The following is a 21,340-nucleotide window of genomic DNA, read 5'->3' as shown; positions in this document are numbered from 1 at the left end:
CCTATATTCTCCTGCTCCTCCATCATCCTCACTGTTCCTCCCTGGCCCCCCTATATTCTCCTGCTCCTCCATCATCCTCACTGTTCCTCCCCGGCCCCCTATATTCTCCTGCTCCTCCATCATCCTCACTGTTCCTCCCTGGCCCCCCTATATTCTCCTGCTCCACCATCATCCTCACTGTTCCTCTCCGGCCCCCTATATTCTCCTGCTCCACCATCATCCTCACTGTTCCTCTCCGGCCCCCTATATTCTCCTGCTTCTCCATCATCCTCACTGTTCCTCCCCGGCCCCCCTATATTCTCCTGCTCCTCCATCATCCTCACTGTTCCTCTCCGGCCCCCTATATTCTCCTGCTCCACCATCATCCTCACTGTTCCTCTCCGGCTCCCTATATTCTCCTGCTCCTCCATCATCGTCACTGTTCCTCCCTGGCCCCCCTATATTCTCCTGCTCCTCCATCATCCTCACTGTTCCTCCCCGGCCCCCCTATATTCTCCTGCTCCTCCATCATCCTCACTGTTCCTCTCCGGCTCCCCTATATTCTCCTGCTCCACCATCATCCTCACTGTTCCTCTCCGGCCCCCTATATTCTCCTGCTCCTCCATCATCCTCACTGTTCCTCCCCGGCCCCCCTATATTCTCCTGCTCCTCCATCATCCTCACTGTTCCTCCCCGGCCCCCCTATATTCTCCTGCTCCTCCATCATCCTCACTGTTCCTCCCCGGCCCCCCTATATTCTCCTGCTCCTCCATCATCCTCACTGTTCCTCCCCGGCCCCCCTATATTCTCCTGCTCCTCCATCATCCTCACTGTTCCTCCCCGGCCCCCTATATTCTCCTGCTCCTCCATCATCCTCACTGTTCCTCTCCGGCCTCCTATATTCTCCTGCTCCTCCATCATCCTCACTGTTCCTCTCCGGCCTCCTATATTCTCCTGCTCCTCCATCATCCTCACTGTTCCTCCCCGGCCCCCTACATTCTCCTGCTCCTCCATCATCCTCACTGTTCCTCCCCGGCCCCCCTATATTCTCCTGCTCCTCCATCATCCTCACTGTTCCTCTCCGACCTCCCTATATTCTCCTGCTCCTCCATCATCCTCACTGTTCCTCCCCGGCCCCCTATATTCTCCTGCTCCTCCATCCTCCTCACTGTTCCTCCCCGGCCTCCTATATTCTCCTGCTCCTCCATCATCCTCACTGTTCCTCCCCGGCCCCCTACATTCTCCTGCTCCTCCATCATCCTCACTGTTCCTCTCCGGCCCCATATATTCTCCTGCTCCTCCATCATCCTCACTGTTCCTCCCCGGCCTCCCTATATTCTCCTGCTCCTCCATCATCCTCACTGTTCCTCCCCGGCCCCCCTATATTCTCCTGCTCCTCCATCATCCTCACTGTTCCTCCCCGGCCCCATATATTCTCCTGCTCCTCCATCATCCTCACTGTTCCTCCCTGGCCCCCCTATATTCTCCTGCTCCTCCATCATCCTCACTGTTCCTCCCCGGCCTCCCTATATTCTCCTGCTCCTCCATCCTCCTCACTGTTCGTCCCCGGCCTCCCTATATTCTCCTGCTCCTCCATCCTCCTCACTGTTCCTCCCCGGCCCCCTATATTCTCCTGCTCCTCCATCCTCCTCACTGTTCCTCCCCGGCCTCCTATATTCTCCTGCTCCTCCATCATCCTCACTGTTCCTCCCCGGCCCCCTACATTCTCCTGCTCCTCCATCATCCTCACTGTTCCTCTCCGGCCCCATATATTCTCCTGCTCCTCCATCATCCTCACTGTTCCTCCCCGGCCTCCCTATATTCTCCTGCTCCTCCATCATCCTCACTGTTCCTCCCCGGCCCCCCTATATTCTCCTGCTCCTCCATCATCCTCACTGTTCCTCCCCGGCCCCATATATTCTCCTGCTCCTCCATCATCCTCACTGTTCCTCCCTGGCCCCCCTATATTCTCCTGCTCCTCCATCATCCTCACTGTTCCTCCCCGGCCTCCCTATATTCTCCTGCTCCTCCATCCTCCTCACTGTTCGTCCCCGGCCTCCCTATATTCTCCTGCTCCTCCATCCTCCTCACTGTTCCTCCCCGGCCCCCTATATTCTCCTGCTCCTCCATCATCCTCACTGTTCCTCCCCGGCCTCCTATATTCTCCTGCTCCTCCATCATCCTCACTGTTCCTCCCCGCCCCCCTATATTCTCCTGCTCCTCCATCATCCTCACTATTCCTCCCTATATTCTCCTGCTCCTCCATCCTCCTCACTGTTCGTCCCCGGCCTCCCTATATTCTCCTGCTCCTCCATCCTCCTCACTGTTCCTCCCCGGCCCCCTATATTCTCCTGCTCCTCCATCATCCTCACTGTTCCTCCCCGGCCTCCCTATATTCTCCTGCTCCTCCATCATCCTCACTGTTCCTCCCCGGCCCCCCTATATTCTCCTGCTCCTCCATCATCCTCACTGTTCCTCCCCGGCCTCCTATATTCTCCTGCTCCTCCATCCTCCTCACTGTTCCTCCCCGGCCTCCCTATATTCTCCTGCTCCTCCATCCTCCTCACTGTTCCTCCCCGGCCCCCTATATTCTCCTGCTCCTCCATCATCCTCACTGTTCCTCCCCGGCCCCCCTATATTCTCCTGCTCCTCCATCCTCCTCACTGTTCCTCCCCGGCCCCCTATATTCTCCTGCTCCTCCATCATCCTCACTGTTCCTCCCCGGCCCCCCTATATTCTCCTGCTCCTCCATCATCCTCACTGTTCCTCTCCGACCTCCCTATATTCTCCTGCTCCTCCATCATCCTCACTGTTCCTCTCCGACCTCCCTATATTCTCCTGCTCCTCCATCATCCTCACTGTTCCTCTCCGGCCCCCTATATTCTCCTGCTCCTCCATCATCCTCACTGTTCCTCTCCGGCCCCCCTATATTTTCCTGCTCCTCCATCATCCTCACTGTTCCTCTCCGGCCTCCCTATATTCTCCTGCTCCTCCATCATCCTCACTGTTCCTCCCCGGCCCCCCTATATTCTCCTGCTCCTCCATCATCCTCACTGTTCGTCCCCGGCCCCCCTATATTCTCCTGCTCCTCCATCATCCTCACTGTTCCTCCCCGGCCTCCTATATTCTCCTGCTCCTCCATCCTCCTCACTGTTCCTCTCCGGCCTCCCTATATTCTCCTGCTCCTCCATCATCCTCACTGTTCCTCCCCGGCCTCCCTATATTCTCCTGCTCTTCCATCCTCCTCACTGTTCCTCCCCGGCCTCCTATATTCTCCTGCTCCTCCATCATCCTCACTGTTCCTCTCCGGCCCCCTATATTCTCCTGCTCCTCCATCATCCTCACTGTTCCTCCCCGGCCTCCTATATTCTCCTGCTCCTCCATCATCCTCACTGTTCCTCTCCGGCCTCCCTATATTCTCCTGCTCCTCCATCATCCTCACTGTTCCTTTCAGCCCTCCGCTGTGCTGCCGCCATTGTCAGTAGGAACCTTCCCCAGATCTCTGCTTGCAGTCAGGGACTGGAATAGACCTCTTTACATGTAGAACGTGGGATACTAGGGGTCCACAGCTCTCCATCCTTCTTTCTGGCAGGTACCGTGTGAAGCAGCCGCCGCCCAGCACTGGATTGAGGGTCTCGTATTCCCCGGGCCCGGTGAGTGTGTCCTCATGTACCTGTGTGTGACTGCTGCAGGGTTTCTCCTCTCCTGACCTGTCCCGTCTGCTCAGGTGGCCGCAGGGATGCAGATGCGGCTGGACGTGGAGATCTTCGCGATGGCTGTGGGCCTGGAGGGGCCGGAGGGAGCCGCCGACTGTTCCCACTGCATCCAGATCCAGAGCGAGGTGGAGACGCTGCACCTCCCCGTGAGGGCGAATATCCTTCCCTAACCTCACCACCGATACACGTCAGAATCCGAGATCTGGTTATAGGAGACATAGGACCCCGAAATATGCACCACGGGGGGACAGACAATACAGGGGCTTCTTACAAAATTAGAATATTATCAAAAATGTTATTTATTTCAGTTCTTCAATACAAAAAGTGAATCTCCTATATTCTATAGAGTCATTACACACAGAGTGATCTATTTCACGTGTTTATTTCTGTTAATGTTGATGATTATGGTTTACAGCCAATGAGAACCCAAAAGTCATTATCTCAGTAAATTAGGATAATTAACAAACACCTGTAAAGGCTCCTAAGTGTTTATAAAGGTCCTTAGTTTGTTTCAGTAGCTCCACAATCATGGGGAAGACTGCTGACCTGACAGATGTCCAGAAGGCGTCACTGACACACTCCACAAGGAGGGGAAGCCACAAAAGGTCATTGCTAAAGAAGCCGCTGTTCACACAGTGCTGTATCCAAGGATATTACTCGAAAGTGGAGCGGAAGGAAACAGTGTGGTAGAAAAAGGTGCACAAGCAACCGGGATAACCGCAGCCTGGAAAGGATTGTTAAGAAAAGGCCATTCAGTAATGTGGGGGAGATTCACAAGGAGCGGACTGCTGCTGGGGTCATTGCTCCACCGCACACAGACGTCACCAGGACATGGACTACAAGTGTCACATTCCTTGTGTCCGGCCACTCACGACCAATAGACAAGGTCAGAAGCGTCTTACCTGGGCCAAGGAGAACCAGACTGTTGTCAGTGGTCCAAGGTGTTGTGTTCAGAAGAAAGTAAATGTTGCATTTCATTTGGAAACCAAGGTCCCAGAGTCTGGAGGAAGAGTGGAGGCCACAATCCAAGCTGCTGGAGGTCTAGTGTGAAGCCTCCACAATCAGTGATGGTTTGGGGAGCCATGTCACTACTGGTGTGTAGATCCACTGTGTGTTATCAAGACCAAAGTCAGCGCAGCCGTCTACCAGGACATTGTAGAGCACTTCATGCTTCCCTCTACCGACAAGCTTTATGGAGATGGAAATGTCATTCTCCAGCAGGACTTGGCCCCTGTCCACACGGCCAAAAGTACCAATACCTGGTGTAAAAACAACAGTATCACTGGGCTTGATTGGCAGCAAACTCACCTGACCTTAACCCCATAGAGAATCTACAGGGTATTGTCAAGAGGACAAAAACACACCATAAGAGGAAAACCTCCACTATTCTTGATAGAAAAAAAACACCAGTACACAGGCAGAAATGCTTCCCTGTCCAAGGCCTCCAACAATTACACTAACCAAAGTGCAGCGGACCCAAGTTAAGATGGTGGATGACAGAAGCACAGGTGCAATAATACCGATAATGGAGCCAGCCTACAATCAGGATTTGGTTGCCTGGCACACCTGTGCAAAATAGTCTGTATGTGGCATGTTCACACAGAAGTGCAGAGCATATGGCTCAAGGCCTATTAATGACGCCACAAAGCGGGCCAGCCATTGCTATAATGCATTCTGTGTGAACAGAGGCCACCATCTTAACTTGCGTCCGCTGCACTTTGGTTTGTGTAATTGTTTGGAGGCCTTGAACAGGTAAGCATCTCTGCCTGTGTACTGTTTTTTTTTTTTTATTATTGTCAAGAGGAAGGTGAGACACCAGACCCAACAATGCAGACGAGCTGAAGGCTGCTATCAAAGCAACCTGGGCTTCCATAACCCCTCAGCAGCGCCACAGGCTGATCCCTCCATGCCACGCCGCACTGATGCAGTAAGTGATGCTAAACGAGCCCCGACCAAGTATTGAGGGCATTTACTGAACATACATTTCAGTAGGACAACGTGTCAGATTTTACAATCATTTATCAAGCTGGTGTTATAAAGTATTCTAATTTACTGAGATAATGACTGTTGGGTTTTCATTGGCTGTAAGCCGTAATCATCAACATTAACAGAAATAAACACATGAAATAGATCACTCTGTGTGTAATGACTATAGAATATAGGAGATTCACTTTTGGTATTGAAGAACTGAGATAAATTCACTTCATGATGATATTCTAATATATTGAGAAGCACTTGTATGTCCACAGTGGCGACACCAGCAGAATAGTGAGTGCAGCTCTGGAGTATAATACGGGATATAACTCCAGATCAGAAATGTAATGTACACTGTGGGAAATAATTATTTGACCCCTTGCTGATTTTGTAAGTTTCCCACTGACAAAGACATGAACAGTCTATAATTTTAAGGGTCGGTTAATTTTGTCATTGAGAGATAGGATATCAAAAATAAAATCCAGAAAATCACATTGTATAAATTCTATACATTTATTTGCATTTTGCAGTGAGAAATAAGTATTGATCCCTCTGGCAAACAAGACTTAATACTGGGTGGTAAAACCCTTGTTGGCAAGCCCAGCAGTCAGATGGTTCTTGTGGTTGATGATGAGGTTTGCGCACATGTCACGAGGAATTTTGCTCCACTCCTCTTTGCAGATCATCTCTAAATCATTAAGATTTTGAGGCCGTCACTTGGCAACTCGGAGCTTCACCTCCCTCCATAGGTTTTCTATGGGATTAAGGTCTGGAGACTGGCTAGGCCACTCCATGACCTTAATGTGCTTCTTTTTGAGCCACTCCTTTGTTGCCTTGGCTGTATGTTTTGGGTCATTGTCTTGGTGGAAGACCCAGGCACAACCCATTTTTAATGTCCTGGTGGAGGGAAGGAGGTTGTCACTCAGGATTTTACGGTACATGGCTCCATCCATTCTCCCATTGATGCGGTGAAGTAGTCATGTGCCCTTAGCAGAGAAACACCCCAAAACATAATATTTCCACCTCCATGCTTGACAGTGGGGATGGTGTTCTTTAGGTCATAGGCAGCATTTCTCTTCCTCCAAACACAGCGAGTTGAGTTGATGCCAAAGAGCTCAATTTTGGTCTCATCTGACCACAGCACCTTCTCCCAATCACTCACAGAATCATCGAGGTGTCATTGGGAAACTTCAGACCTTTACCACATAATGTGTTACCAATGGTTTTCTTGGTGACTGTGGTCCCAGCTGCCTTGAGATCATTAACAAGTTCCCCACGTGTAGTTTTAGGCTGATCTCTCACCTTCCTCATGATCAAGGATACCCCACGAGGTGAGATTTTGCATAGTGCCCCAGATCAATGTCGATTCACAGTCATTTTGTATTTCTTCCATTTTCTTACTATTGCACCAACAGTTGTCTCCTTCTCTCCCAGCGTCTTACTTATGGTTTTGCAGCCCATTCCAGCTTTGTGCGGGTCTATGATCTTGTCCCTGACATCCTTATAAAGCTCTTTGGTCTTGCCCATGTTGTAGAGGTTACAGTCTGACTGATGAATGGACTCTGTGGACAGGAGTCTTTTATAAAGGTGACTATGTAAGACAGCTGTCATTAATGCAGGTAACGAGGTGATTAGGAGCGTCTAACTGGTTTGTAAGAGCCAGAACTCTTAATGGCTGGTAGGGGATCAAATACCTACCCTTAAAATTATAGACTGCTCCTGTCTTTGTCAGTGGGAAAATTTGCAAAATCAGCAAGGGATCAAATACTTATTTCCCCCTCTGTATGTACACAGTGACTGCTCCAGCAGAATAGTGAGTGCAGCTCTGGAGTATAATAACGTGTGTATCTGAACTACAGCATGAGTTTTTGGGCAGTGTTAGCTGGGTTATTCTGGTGATTGTAGTGCGCCTTCCCTGTGTACATGTCACATGATTCTGGGATTTATCCTTGATTCTTCCCCACTTGTCCTAACTGAAGGCGTTTATGAGAGACGATGTGAGGGAAAACCCAACCGAGGATTGGGGTCCGGCGTCCGACTAATCAGCACAAGCCCCCACTCACGCCTGGAGCTACTGCGGCATCAGAGACCCACTGACTCGGGTGAGATACAAGGGAGGCTGAGAACAGAGGAGTCCGGGGGGCTTCTGCTGCTCACTCACTCTCCTTTCTTTTCTCTCCAGGGCGCAGATCCACTGTCTGATTCTTGTTCTTTGCAGAAATGTATTTTATTATTATGATAAACTGAAATCTGAAATAAATTCTGTGAAATGTCTCCGGGTAAATTCTTTTAATATCGTCTAATTTTGTGGAGCGGTAATACAGGATTTTTGGTTACTCACTGTAAAATCTGTTTCTCGGAGCCTTTATTGGGGGACACAGGAAACCATGGTGCACACTGCTGCCACTATTCCCAAATGATCTCCTCCTCCTCAGTGTCCGCCCCACCGACCGGCACCAGGTGAGTCAGTTGGTGAGAAGCAGTAGGAGAAGCCACAAGTTAGAGAGAAACAAAACACCAAACTGTAACAATGTAACACGGTATACAGCTGATACACTTGGGAGGGTGCTGTGTCCCCCCAATGAAGGCTCCGAGAAACAGATTTTACGGTGAGTAACCAAAAATAGGAATTAGTCCTACCGGTAATTGTATTTCCAGGAGTCCATCATGACAGGAGGTAGTCCTACTTATCATTTATGGACAGGAAACACACAAGAGGTTAAAAGCCCCGTCTTCTCCACCTCACCCTCAGTGTCTTACCAATCACCAGGATGGATGCAACTCTGTTTTATTGAATTCTTACATACAAATGTTAACTTCAGATCAGCTTCAGAAGTCAGGTATAATAACCAGTAGGACTAGGACCACGACAGGAGAAATACCAAATCAATGGCATTCTGGTGGGACCACTGCCTGCAGGACCTTCCGTCCGTAAGCTGACTGCTGACCTCACATTACGTCTAGCTTGTAGTGTCTACAGAAAGGCGTTATATTAGACCAAGTTGCAGCCCTGCAGATCTGGTCTATAGAAACCCCTACTCTCTTGGCCCAGGATACCGAAATCGCACCTGTGGAGTGAGCTTTAAAATTAAGCCAGGGATCTTTTTTTTTTTTTCTCACTCGTATGCTCACGATATGGTCGATGTAATCCACCTGGATAAAGTTGACTTCGAGGCTTTCTTGCCCTTATTCTTCCCTGCGTACTGTATGTGGGGCTGCAACTAGCAATTTCGGGGCCCAATACTGGCAACATTTTTGTGCCCCCTTGAGACCCCGCCCAGGCTCCACCGCAGATCTGCCTCCATCCTTCAAACCTTCTACAGTCCCACCGCCCGCTCTTGGAAAAACTCAACTTCTCCACATCCTCAGCAATTAGATATTAACAGTTTCCATCAAACACCAGATCACACACATAACCAGCAGCTTTTGTTCTGGCCAAAAGTTTTTTAAGCCACCACCACTACATGGTAGACTCTTTTGGCCGGGCCCTACTCTACTCTAAACTATTAAATATGAATATATTTTTTTGTATTTTTCTTTAAGGGAATGAGTCACATACATTTACCGTCACACCATGACCAGACTACATAGTACCACTAGTGATGAGCGAGTACGCTCGTTACTCGAGCTTCTCCGAGCATGCTCGGGTTGTCTCCAAGTATTTCGGCGTGCTCAGAGATTTAGTTTATGTCGATGCAGCTGCATGATTTGCGGCTGCTAGACAGCTTGAATACATGTGGAGGATTGCCTGTTTGTAATACAAGGATCACCAATGACATTATCCACAGGAGCTCTGTATATAGTGTTCAGGTAATACAGTGATCACCAGTGACATTATACACATGACCTAAACAAGAGAAGAAAAGAGACATACCGCAAACTGGGGAACACCCTAAATACAAAATGTACTAATTTGAAATAATTTATTAGAGTCCAAACAACACACATAAATTATAAATAAATTATTTCAAATTAGTACATTTTGTATTTAGGGTGTTCCCCAGTTTGTGGTATGTCTCTTTTCTTCTCTTGTTGTGTTCTATATTGACATACTCTGGGCAGATCCCCTATTATTATATTGTGTTATTGTTGATGGTGCCCTCCACCCCTGCTTTATTATACACATGACCTCTGTATAAAGTGTATAGTGTACAGGTAATACAGTGATCACCAGTGACATTATACACAGGAGCTCTGTATATAGTATACAGGTAATACAGTGATCACCAGTGACCCTATACACAGGACCTCTATATAGTGTACAGGTAATACAGTGATCACCAGTGACATTATACACAGGACCTCTGTATATAGTGTACAGGTAATACAGTGATCACCGGGGCCCAGAACACCAGCTGCATCCCAGCTTCTATCACTAACCACTTCGCTCGGCCTCTCACAGCTCTCAACCTCTGAGACTCACAAGGACGGTAACACCCTTGACCTGGTCTTTGTCCGGCTGTGTTCAATCTTCTACCTAAATAACTCACCGCTTCCCCTCTCTGACCACAACATTCTCTCCTACACACTCACAAATCCTCGCTCACCCCAGCACCCTCCTACCTACCATTCAGTCAGAAATCTACAAGCCATTAACCCTCATACACTTTCAGACTCCTTACACTCATCACTGTCCCCAGTCTCTTCTTATTCTTGTCCTGATCTGGCGGTACATCACTACAATGACACTCTTAGAAGCACCCTAGACCAAGTAGCTCCCCTCACCCTCAGAACCTCCAAACACAGAGTGAAACAGCCCTGGCTCACTCTCCACATTCGATCCCATCACAGAAGAAGAATTCTCCAGGCTCCTCTCTTCTCGTCTGACTACATGCTCTACTGACCCCATTCCCTCTCATCTCCTTCAGTCTCTCTCTCCAGTTATCACTACTCACCTAACTACAATCTTTAATCTCTCACTCTCCTCAGGCATTTTCCCGTCCTCCTTCAAACACTCTATCATTACTTCGTCACTAAAGAAACCCACCCTCGACCCATCCTGCCCAAACAACTACAGACCGGTCTCCAATCTCCCCTTCATCTCTAAACTCTTGGAGCGCCTGATCTACTCCCGCCTTACCCATTACCTCTCCATTCACTCCCTCCTAGACCCTTCACAGTCCGGCTTCCGCCCCTTACACTCGAGAGAAACTGCACTCATCAAAGTGACCAACGACCTTCTGACAGCAAAATGTAAAGGTAACCACTCTGCTCATTCTTCTCGACCTTTCTGCAGCCTTCGACACTGTTGACCACCCTCTCTTACTCTCTAGGCTCCAGTCACTTGGCATTAAGGACACTGCTCTCTCCTGGTTCTCCTCCTACCTTTCTGACCGCTCCTTCAGTGTTCTGTTCTCTGGCTCCACTTCATCTCCTCTTCCTCTCACTGTTGGGGTACCTCAGGGCTCAGTCCTTGGCCCCCTTCTCTTCTCCCTCTACACCGCCCCAATTGGACAGACCATCAGCAGATTTGGCTTTCAGTACCATCTTTATGCCGACGACACACAACTATACACGTCATCCCCTGACCTTACCCCCGCTGTACTACAGAACACCACTGACTGTCCGCAGTCTCTGACATCATGTCTGCTCTCTATCTGAAAGTCAACCTCTCCAAAACTGAACTTCTTCTGCTACCACCATCTACTAACCTCCCTAAATCTGACATTTCCCTTTCTGTGGGTGGCACCATAACACCCCGTCAGCAGGCGCGCTGTCTGGGTGTTATGTTTGACTCCGATCTCTCCTTCACCTCCTACATACATTCTCTTGCCCGCTCATGCCGCTTACACCTAAAGAACATCTCTAGAATCCGCCCTTTTCTCACTATAGAAACAACAAAAACCCTCACTGGCGCCCTGATCCACTCCCGCCTGGACTACTGTAACGCTCTATTTATTGGCCTCCCCCTCACTCGACTTTCCCCTCTCCAGTCCATCCTTAATGCAGCAGCCAGGGTCGTCCATCTGGCTAATCGTTACTCGGATGCGTCCGCTCTTCGCCAGTCATTACACTGACTGCCCATTCATTACAGGATACAATTCAAAGTACTTGTTCTCACCCAGAAAGCTCTCCACAGTGCGGCCCCCCTTACATCTCCTCCCTCATTTCTGTCTATCAGCCTAACAGACCACTGCGCTCTGCAAATGACTTTCGGCTAACCTCTGCACTAATCTGTACCTCCCACTCCCGACTCCAAGACTTCTCCCATGCTGCGCCAATCCTCTGGAATGCTCTACCCCAAGAAATTAGGACCATCCACAATTTGCATAGTTTTAGGCGCTCCCTCAAAACACATTTGTTCAGAGCGGCCTATCATGTTCCCTAATCAGTCATTTTATGTTTGTGTGTAGCCCATTCACTATTTCCATCTATCCCCCACTCCCTGAAGATGGCTGGACCCTCATTGTAAATACATCATTGTAAACACACACCTGTACATTGCATCTCCCCCACCTCATTGTAGATTGTAAGCTCTCACGAGCAGGGTCGTCTTGTGTTGCTTTAATTGTTGTATTGTTAACATTGTTACTTATGACTGTTGTGTTTGAAGCTGTTAAACTGTAAAGCGCTGCGGAATATGTTGGCGCTATATAAATAAAGATTATTATTATTTTTATTACAGGTAATACAGTGATCACCAGTGACATTATACACAGGACCTCTGTATATAGTGTTCAGGTGATACAGTGATCACCAATGACATTATACACAGGAGCTCTGTATATAGTATACATGTAATACAGTGATCAGTGACATTATACACAGGATTTTTCTCAGTTGATGAGCCAACCCAGGCCCTCTAGGATGTTGATAGTCTGGGCCAAGTGTTGATTGAGGAGGATAGCTGAGTCCACTACTAGAAGGATGTTGTCTAGATATGGAGCCACAGTAATTCCCTTCCCCCTCAGAAAGGCTTCCACCTCCATCATTACCTTCATAAAGATACGAGGGGCTGAGGACAGGCCAAACGGTAGACATGTAAATTGGAAATGGTGGCTTGCTCTCTGATGATCCAGTGATACTGGTGGTGGTCTGGGTGTATCGGCACATGATAGTATGCATCTCTTAGATCTAACATGCTCATGGCTGAGTCCTTCCCTGTCAACTGAATGCTTGATTTTGTCTCCATTTTGAATTTTTTGTACCTGACCGATGGATTCAGGAGGTTTAGGTTTACAATGGTACGATATTTGCCTGAAGATTTTTTTTATGGGGAAAAGGGAGGAGTACTGACCCTGGCCTATCTCTGAAATGGGTACCGGCTCAACTAACTGCTCTCTCCAACCTTCCTGATGTCAAGAACTCCTATGTGGTTGAAAAAAAACTGGGTCGATCTACCTCTGCCCCCCTTGGGGTAACTCCACGTGCCTATCTTCCCCTTCCACTTATAGTCCTGCCTGTGGGACTGATGGGGCCTACGAAAGGAATGGTATTTTTTGGTTTTCTGTTCCTGGAACCCTTTCATGTAGTCAGCGGCCCTCTGTAAAATGTCATCTAGCACTGGACCGAAGATGTGTGCCTTAATCACGGCTGCTGAAGACTCCCAACTTCTCTTCCACAGTCCCTCTGCCTTTCTGTCCATAGCATCCCGCAGGCAGGAAAAGTCCTCAAATGGTATTGAGGTCTTTTTTTGCAACCTTGGCAATAGGGAAGTCCACCTTGAGTATTTCTTCCCAAGCCTTGACTTCCTCTGGATCAAAGGGGAGATGAGCCTTAAAGTCTGTGGGAATGGCAAGCAGCTTCTGTATCTTCCTATTCTTCCAGGATCATTGCCTTAATATCTTGGTTGACCTGGAACACTATTCCTTTGTGTTCTCAGCCCCCCAAACATTTCATCCTGAATCCTGTGAGGCACTTGAGACTCCTCGACCTTCATGGTAGCTCTTAGAGCACTCAACAGATCATCCGTATTTTCGGATGAGAAAAAATACTTTTCTCTCTGTTCCAAAAGGCTTTGGGGAAAACTTTCACCCTCTCTCTAGGATCCGCCCTTTTCTCACCATGGAAGCAACAAAGACCCTCACTGTTGCCCTGATCCACTCCCGCCTGGACTACTGTAACGCTCTATTAATTGGCCTCCCCCTCACTCGACTTTCCCCTCTCCAGTCCATCCTTAATGCAGCAGCCAGGGTGGTCCATCTGGCTAATCTGTATTCAGACGCGCCCGCTATTGACCAGTCATTGCACTGGCTGCCCATTCATTATAGAATTCAATTCAAACTGCTTGTTGTCACACACAAAGCTCTCCATAAGGCGACCCCCCATACATCTCCTCCCTCATTTCCCTACCCGTCCTTTCCACAGTACAGCCTCCCCTACATCTCCTCCCTCATTTCTGTCTATCACCCTACTCATCAACGAGCTTCTTGTTGCATGTCGGGCATTTTCTCTGTCTTTTTCAGGAAGAGGAGCCTGATCTACCAGAAGTCCAGCGGCCGGCCGCAGTGTGGAACCGAAAGCCCTCTGGAGAGGGAAGCGGCAAGGTGGTAGCTCCGTCCTGCTCCAGAGAAAGGCTGAGGGACCCCCACCCAGTGAGGTATCAGCCTTGGAGCCTCTTGACAGCGGGAAAGGAAGAGATGCAGTCCCCTCTGATCCTACTGAGCTCCTCCCGTAAGTTGTTTGCGCTCCTCTTGCTGCGCTCTGTCCTACTAGGAACAGGAAAAACACAGAGGGTGAGGTGGAGGGGAGCTTCTAACCTCCTGTGTGTTTCCTGTCCCTAGAGGATGAGTAGGACTACATATGTCATAAGGGACGTCCTGGGAAAAATCCTGTTCTCTCTATAGCTTCTTTGGGGGGCACAGGAAACCATGTGATGTCCTAAAGCAGTCCCTGGGGAGGGAACAGCAGGAACTCCGTCAGAGAACTAACCACTGCCGCCTGCAAGATCCTTCTACCTAGGCTGGCGTCCACCGAAGCGTAGGTGTGGACCCTGTAAAACTTGGCGAAAGTGTCGATGGAGGACCAGGTTTACTCTTTGCAGAGTTGCAGGGCGGAGGCTCTATGGTGTATCGCCCAGGAGGTGCCCACTGCATGGGTAGAGTGCGCCTTAATCCCAGGGGGAGGTGCTCTGTTCTTCACCTGGTATGCCTCCAAGATTGCCGTATGGCGAGCAAACATAGCCTTGGAGGCTGAAAGGCCTCTAATTGCACCCTCAGGTATGACAAAGAGAATCTGTCTTCCAAAATGGGGCGGTCCTAGCCAGATCGATCTGCACCGCTCTGACCAGGTCTAACCTGTCCAGTGAACGCTCTAGAGGATGAGTCGGTGCTGGGCAAAAGGAAGAGAGGACAATATCCTCATTTAGATGAAAGGCGGACACAACCTTGGGAAGCAAAGAATGTATTGGGCACAAAACCACCTGGTGAAGAACCAAAAATGGGGGCGAAAGGAAAGAGCCGCCAACTCCGAAATGCACCTAACGGAGGTGATGGTCACAAGAAACACCACCATCCATGATAGAACAGATGAGAGACTTCTCAAAGCGGTTCAAATGAGGAACTCCCAAGGGCCTCCAGGACTAAATTGAAGTCCGGTATGGTGGTGGGGCGTGCGCTACACCCTGAAGAAAATGTTCTGACCCAAGAAAGGAAGGGCAAGTTTTTCTAGAAAAGAATGGAAGGAACTGACACCTGGCCCTTTAGACAACTGAGGGCAAGGCCTGCCTGAAGCCCAGCCTGAAGAAAAACCAGAATCGAAGGGAGAAAAACAGACATAGGCGCAATGTGATTAGAGTCACATCAACGGAAATAAGATTTCCAAGTCCGATAATACACCAGAGAAGAAGACGTCTTCATAGCCCGGATCATGGCCTGGACGAGTAAGTCCCAAAAACCCGGATGCTCTTAGAACCTGGGGTTTTAACAGCCATGTTGTTAAATCGAGCGACCAAGAAGTCTGGTGGAAGATCAGACCATGGAAAAGAAGATCCGATCTGTCCTGGAGCATCCAAGTGCCGTCTGAGGCCGGTTTCACACATCCAGCTAATTCCGGTACCAGAGAAAATCGGTACCGGAGTTATCCGTGTCCGTGTGCTCACGTGGCACATCAGTGTGGCACACGTGCGGCAGCCGTGTGCCGACTGAGGACCACACGGACCGTGCAGGAGACAGCGCAACAGTTAAGCGCTGTCCCCTGCTTTTGGTACTGAAGCCGGCATTCATTCCTTCTCCCCAGCAGCGTTCGCTGGAGAGAAGGAATGAAAAATCAAGGGTTTTTTATGGTTAAAAATAAAGTTTGGGGTCACCTCCCATCCCCCTGTGCGCCCGCCCGCTTGCCGAGAAATACTCACCCAGCTCCCGCGATGTCTCCTCTCAGCGCCAGCAGTCTGTCTTGTGTGAGCGGTCACGTGGTACCACTCATTACAGTGATGAATATGTGCACCCCTTACGCCTTGATCTTTTTCAACAGCCTGGAAGGAGAGGAGAGAACAGATAGGGAAGTGCAACCTGTGACCAGAGTATCACTAGAACATCGTGAGACGATCATGGGACCTGGAAACGAACTGTGGGACCTTCCTGTTCACCCGGGACGCTATAAGATCTACATCTGGAGTGCCTCATCGAAGACAAATGCGATGGAAGACATCCTGATGTTGAGACCACTCTACCGCCACAAGGCCTTGCGACTGAGAAAGTCGGCAGCCCCGTTGACCACGCCGAGAATATGAACCGCAGATATCGCTGGATCCTTCGTCTCTACCCAGAGGAGGAGCTTGGAGACTTTGGACATAGCCAAGGGACTCAGAGTTCCTCCTTGGTGGTTGACATATGCCACTGCCGTTGCATAGTCTGTCTGTACCCAAACTGGCAGGACCCCGAGAAGCTTCAATGAGTGGCGAGGGACAGAAGAATGGATCTCATCTTGAGGATGTTGATAGGTAGGGAATATTCTTCAGGCGACCAATGTCACTGGACCATCAGGTTGCGTAAAACCACTCCCCAGCTTAGAAGGCTGGCGTCCATCGTCACCGCCTGCCAGTGAATGGGAAGGAAAGACCGACTCCGAAGAATGAGCGTGGATGACAGCCAACAACTTAGAGACCTCCTGACCTGAGAGGAAATGTGAACTAGATGGTCCAGTGAGAGAATAGACTAGTTCCACTGTGATAGGATGGCTTGCTGAAGCGGTCTGGAGTGGAATTGCGCGAAAGGAATCACCTCCGTCACCACCACCACCATGGCCAAGCGGAAGGATGGAGGTCGAGGACTCCGCAGAGAGCGAACCCCCTGCTGGAGGGTTGCCCTCTTCTTGGAAAGAAAGACCCTTAGCTGAAGGATGATGAACAGCATGCCGAAGGAATATCAGAGGCTGTGTAGGGACTTTGCCCTGTTGACAAACCAGCCAAGTTGAGACAGTCTCGAGAATGATGGACAGGCTTTCCTGGGCCTGGAAAAAAAAACAGAGAGTTTATGAGGATACAGGATGAGCACTAGGCCTCTGATCTATCTCTCCCTAGATGAGCCCTAAGATTCACCCTAGCTACCAGCGGAGGTTGGCACCCTAGTCGATGACGTGATGGCACCCCCGCGCCACGTCAGTAGCCCTAAGAACCCTAATGCACCTGAACATCCTACACACTGAAATATACACAGAAAAGAACACATACAAAAATATTAGACTGTAGTACCCAGAGTCTAATAGAGATGAATATCTTGTAGTTATTGCTGTATATTCCAGGAGAGATTCTGCAAAAATATAAGGTCACATTAATACCCCATCAAAAATGATCTAGCCATAGTTTATATTCACATTATTAGTCATCTTTGGGGCGACAGTTCAGACAATGAAAATCAATGATAAATGTCACTATTGCACGGTGCCCATAAGAGTCATGTGGTCGTATGACATAAGTGCCACTAATGGAACAACAGTCCAATGGTTGCACAATAACAAATGTCAGGGTAACGTTAGATAACGGAACAGCAAATCACTGTTCAGAAATCCCACACGATCGCGGTATTAAAAACAAAAACTTCAGAGCAGAGAACATTTCCTTATTCCACATCCCCCTGAAACCAAGTGGTAGGGGTGCTACAGTAGCACTGGACGCTCCTGAATAGCAATTCCACACAAAAGAGAAAAAAAAAGCACAAAAAGTCCCAGATAAAAATCAGAATCATAATTTATTCAAAGTGACATAAATCAAATTAATGACAAGAGTTCGCAGACAAAGTTGAATAGCTGATATCACAGGTGTAACACCCAGGAACCACGTGTATTAAAGCGGATGGGAAGGCAGAAAATGACACCACATCAGAAAATGCCAGTGCAGCGAGTAAAAAGATAAATTCACAAAAAATACATATCGCTGGCTGGGAAAACAATACTGCTCAAAATACAACCATTATGGCCATAAATAAATATATAGAGAGAAATTGTGTAAAAATATGAATGCTGCAGTGAAAAAAAATTGAGCAATAGAGTGATGCCACCAGGGAAAATAATAAAAAAAATTGGGTATGTATCGCTTTAAGAAAGCGGTAACATGACAGAGTGCCACATAAAGCCCTTATCCATGATCTCCACTGCAGTAGCCTAAGTGTGCAGCCCCAACGCGCGTTTCGCATGGGCTTCCTCAGGGGGCTGAATCCTCAGATGCCAAATATAACTCTAAATATCCTCAACCAGGGACTTATCCAAGACAGAGAGGGCGTGGGACGTGGTTATAAAAGGGGAAGGATCGGTCTACATCAAAACCCCATCCAAATGCACAAATTTCGACCATAGCCACACCCTCAACATCCACCTCATTATATGCCTCTTTTTTAGAGTCCAGAGGGTTGGTCCCGTACAAACTTTGGGAATGTACCGTACATGCAGCCCCCCGAGTAGAGGAGCAGACCAGAGGAGATCTATATAGAGGCGAGGACAATCAAATTATTAATCTCTCCTCACACATATTAATAATTCAGAAAAATCGGCCCTTTCAAAGGGACTTTCCTTTATGCCAACTACTAGGTTTGAATGGGTTAAGGATATTAACCTGTTTACATGGAAGCTCAAATGGAGGCGATTTGTTCAGAATGATAAAGTAAAAGGTCAACAATTAGGGATAATATCATTGGAAGAGCTTCCGGATGTCCTATTGTTGGCTGGATTGTCAGATGAAGGCCAAAGAGGGATTGGAGAGGGGCAGTTTTCCAATCTAAAACCAAAGAGCACAGAGATGCCCCTGGTCGGTGATTTAGGGAGTATTGATATCTTTCTGCAATTAGTGACAAATAAGATATGCAAAATCAACCCGAGACATGAACCTACCGACTGAATTTACCTCCATGTGAGAGAAGAGCCCTCGAAAACTTAACTAACCACAAAGAGGTTGTTCTAAAACCATCGGACAAGGGGGCAACATGGTAATAATGGAAAGAGGTAATTATATTACAATGTGCAACTCTATTCTCTCTGGCAAATCCACTCATGAAATGCCACCCGGCCCAGTCCGCCCCTGCATGGATCCCACTAAGGACTACACTGTGGGACTCTAGAATTCTGATGGAGGCCCTTCGGCTTTAGTCTTATTTCAAAAAGTGAATATGACTTTATGTTGCCCAAATGGCCAGTTGTGACAACATTCTATGCTTGGCCTAAAATCCTTAAGGGCATTGATCCCTTAAAGGGACGAACAATCATCTCTGAGATCGGTGCCCTGTGTCAGAATTCCAGAGTGTATATAGACAAAGTACGGAGACCATTTGTGCAGGCTCTCCCCTCCTGCCTAAGGGATGCAATGGACCTAACAAACTGGAGGGCACTATAGTTGGCCCAGGAACCATACTAGCCTCAATAGATGTTGAAGCTTTATATAGCGGCATCAGACATAAAGAGGGTCTGAAAGCGGTCAACTATTTCCTGAAAGGTAGGGGGGTACATCTGGGTCCACATAATAATTTTCTAGAGACTCTCCTGGAATTCATACTCCGCCATCATTTCTTTTTAATGGCAAGTATTACCACCAACTCAGGGGAACGGCAATGGGGAGCCCCTGTGCCCCCACTTACACCAATCTGCTCCTGGGTTGGCGGGAGGACACTACGGTTTTCAGGGATGGGGATGTCATCTGGTGCCCCCGAATATCATTCTGGGGGAGATACACAGATGACATCCTCATCCTATGGGCGGGAGATTGAGAGTCCTTTGGAGCATTTGTCAAGCACCTTAACTCCAATGACATAGGTTTGTTTTTTACCACAGAAGTAGGGAGAAAGCAAATCACATTTCTGGATATTAATACCTGGGTCGAACATGACGGCTGACTTAGAACCTACCTCTTCAACTAATAGCCTTTTGAGATGAGAGAGTCATCATCCTACCCCCATTACATGAGGTATCCGCAGGGAACTGGTCCAACTGGGGAGATTTTGAGTCTCAATCTAAAATCTTAGGGGAAGATTCAAAAAATAGGGGCTATCCAGAGGGCATTATTGAATCTGCGCACACACATGCAAAGGAAGTGAGCAGGTTATCCCTAGTCACTCCGAAAGAAGCAGGGTTCTGACCCCGTGATGAGGCTTATCGGCACCTAGGACGACCAGTCTAGTAAGGTCATGGAGATCCTCGATATTGGGCAATTGTGAAAACTGACCCGGATACCTGTGACCTTGTCTCCCCTAGACCATTGGTCACGTTTAGGAAGGGGAGGTCCAAAGACTGTGGTACAGAGCCAAAAAAAGAGGACATTAGGAACCCTCAGATGTTGGTGCTGTAGTTTGTCAATTTGTTTGCCCAAGACCTTCTCTAGCTCCTTTACAAAAAGGAGTGAAATGTTCTGCACTTGCTTCATGGATTATGTGGGCAAAACGAAGCGGGAGCTGCGAGCAAGGATCAGGGAGCATCTGGGTGACATTAGCCACGGGAGGGACACCCCATTGGCACGGCACGTGAATGAAAAACATGGGGGGGGGGACAATGGTTATATTTCCGAGGGACGGAGAAAATTGAACCCGCAGTCAGACAGGGAGATTGGGACTGCAAGGTCATCCAGCGGGAAGGGACAGGTGAGCTTCTCCAGCTTTATGGCACAATCTGGTCTCACAGGTCCACCATGCTTGGTCTATGTATAGGCTCAGTGTGCGCTATCTAGGGAATTGTGGAAACTGTTATGATTGATGTATTTAGTGTTCGTGGTTGATCACATTTTACACTTTCGTATGGTTTATGCACTTTTTATGCCTTGGTGCCTGATATGTTCAGGAGGTATTTGCTGCGATTTACCATCAGTCATTATCTACTGTCGCTATGAGAAGGATCGGGCCGGACGCACCGGAGCCCTGGAACCAATGTTGGGCCCTTCTGATGGATGGGAGCGTATGTGCACCCCCCCAAGCATACCCGGGGACTTTTGTGTTCCTAGTACTGTATTTCTTGATGATCTCATTTCCGGTGTATGGGCTGGAGACGCGCGTTTTGCCGGGGGCGATTTCACTTCCGGTACGCGGGTCTGGGAGATGCATCCCGCGCTTGACACAATGTTGACGGGCGGTGCCATGTACGGTCGTGGTGACGTCGGTGGAATGCAATCTGTGGTCCACTACTTACCCAGTATACACAGGGGGGAGGACATGGATTGTTAGTGGTGCTCAATATAAAAATACAGCGCCGGGACTCTGCCGCACACAGCACGGACTACGGCCGGGGGGGGGGGGACACTGAAGCCCCCAACCCTGGATCCC

At 48.7% G+C, this 21,340-nt stretch overlaps 1 protein-coding gene across 1 annotated transcript in view; it reads left to right on the top strand.

Moving 5' to 3' along the window:
• Nucleotides 1-7,943, top strand: part of SPAG17 (sperm associated antigen 17) — a 259,615-nt gene extending 251,672 nt beyond the window's left edge. The window contains exons 44-47 of the mRNA XM_069760452.1: nt 3,572-3,632; nt 3,707-3,851; nt 7,634-7,771; nt 7,852-7,943. Of these exons, the coding sequence (XP_069616553.1) occupies nt 3,572-3,632; nt 3,707-3,851; nt 7,634-7,771; nt 7,852-7,871 (364 nt within the window). The 3' untranslated portion in view covers nt 7,872-7,943. The remainder of the gene's footprint in view (nt 1-3,571; nt 3,633-3,706; nt 3,852-7,633; nt 7,772-7,851) is intronic.
• Nucleotides 7,944-21,340: the final 13,397 nt, after the last annotated feature.

The sequence above is a fragment of the Ranitomeya imitator genome, chromosome 3 (genome assembly GCF_032444005.1).
Source record: "Ranitomeya imitator isolate aRanImi1 chromosome 3, aRanImi1.pri, whole genome shotgun sequence".
Taxonomy (NCBI): Eukaryota; Metazoa; Chordata; class Amphibia; order Anura; family Dendrobatidae; genus Ranitomeya; species Ranitomeya imitator.
This window is presented reverse-complemented; position numbering and strand designations above follow the sequence as displayed.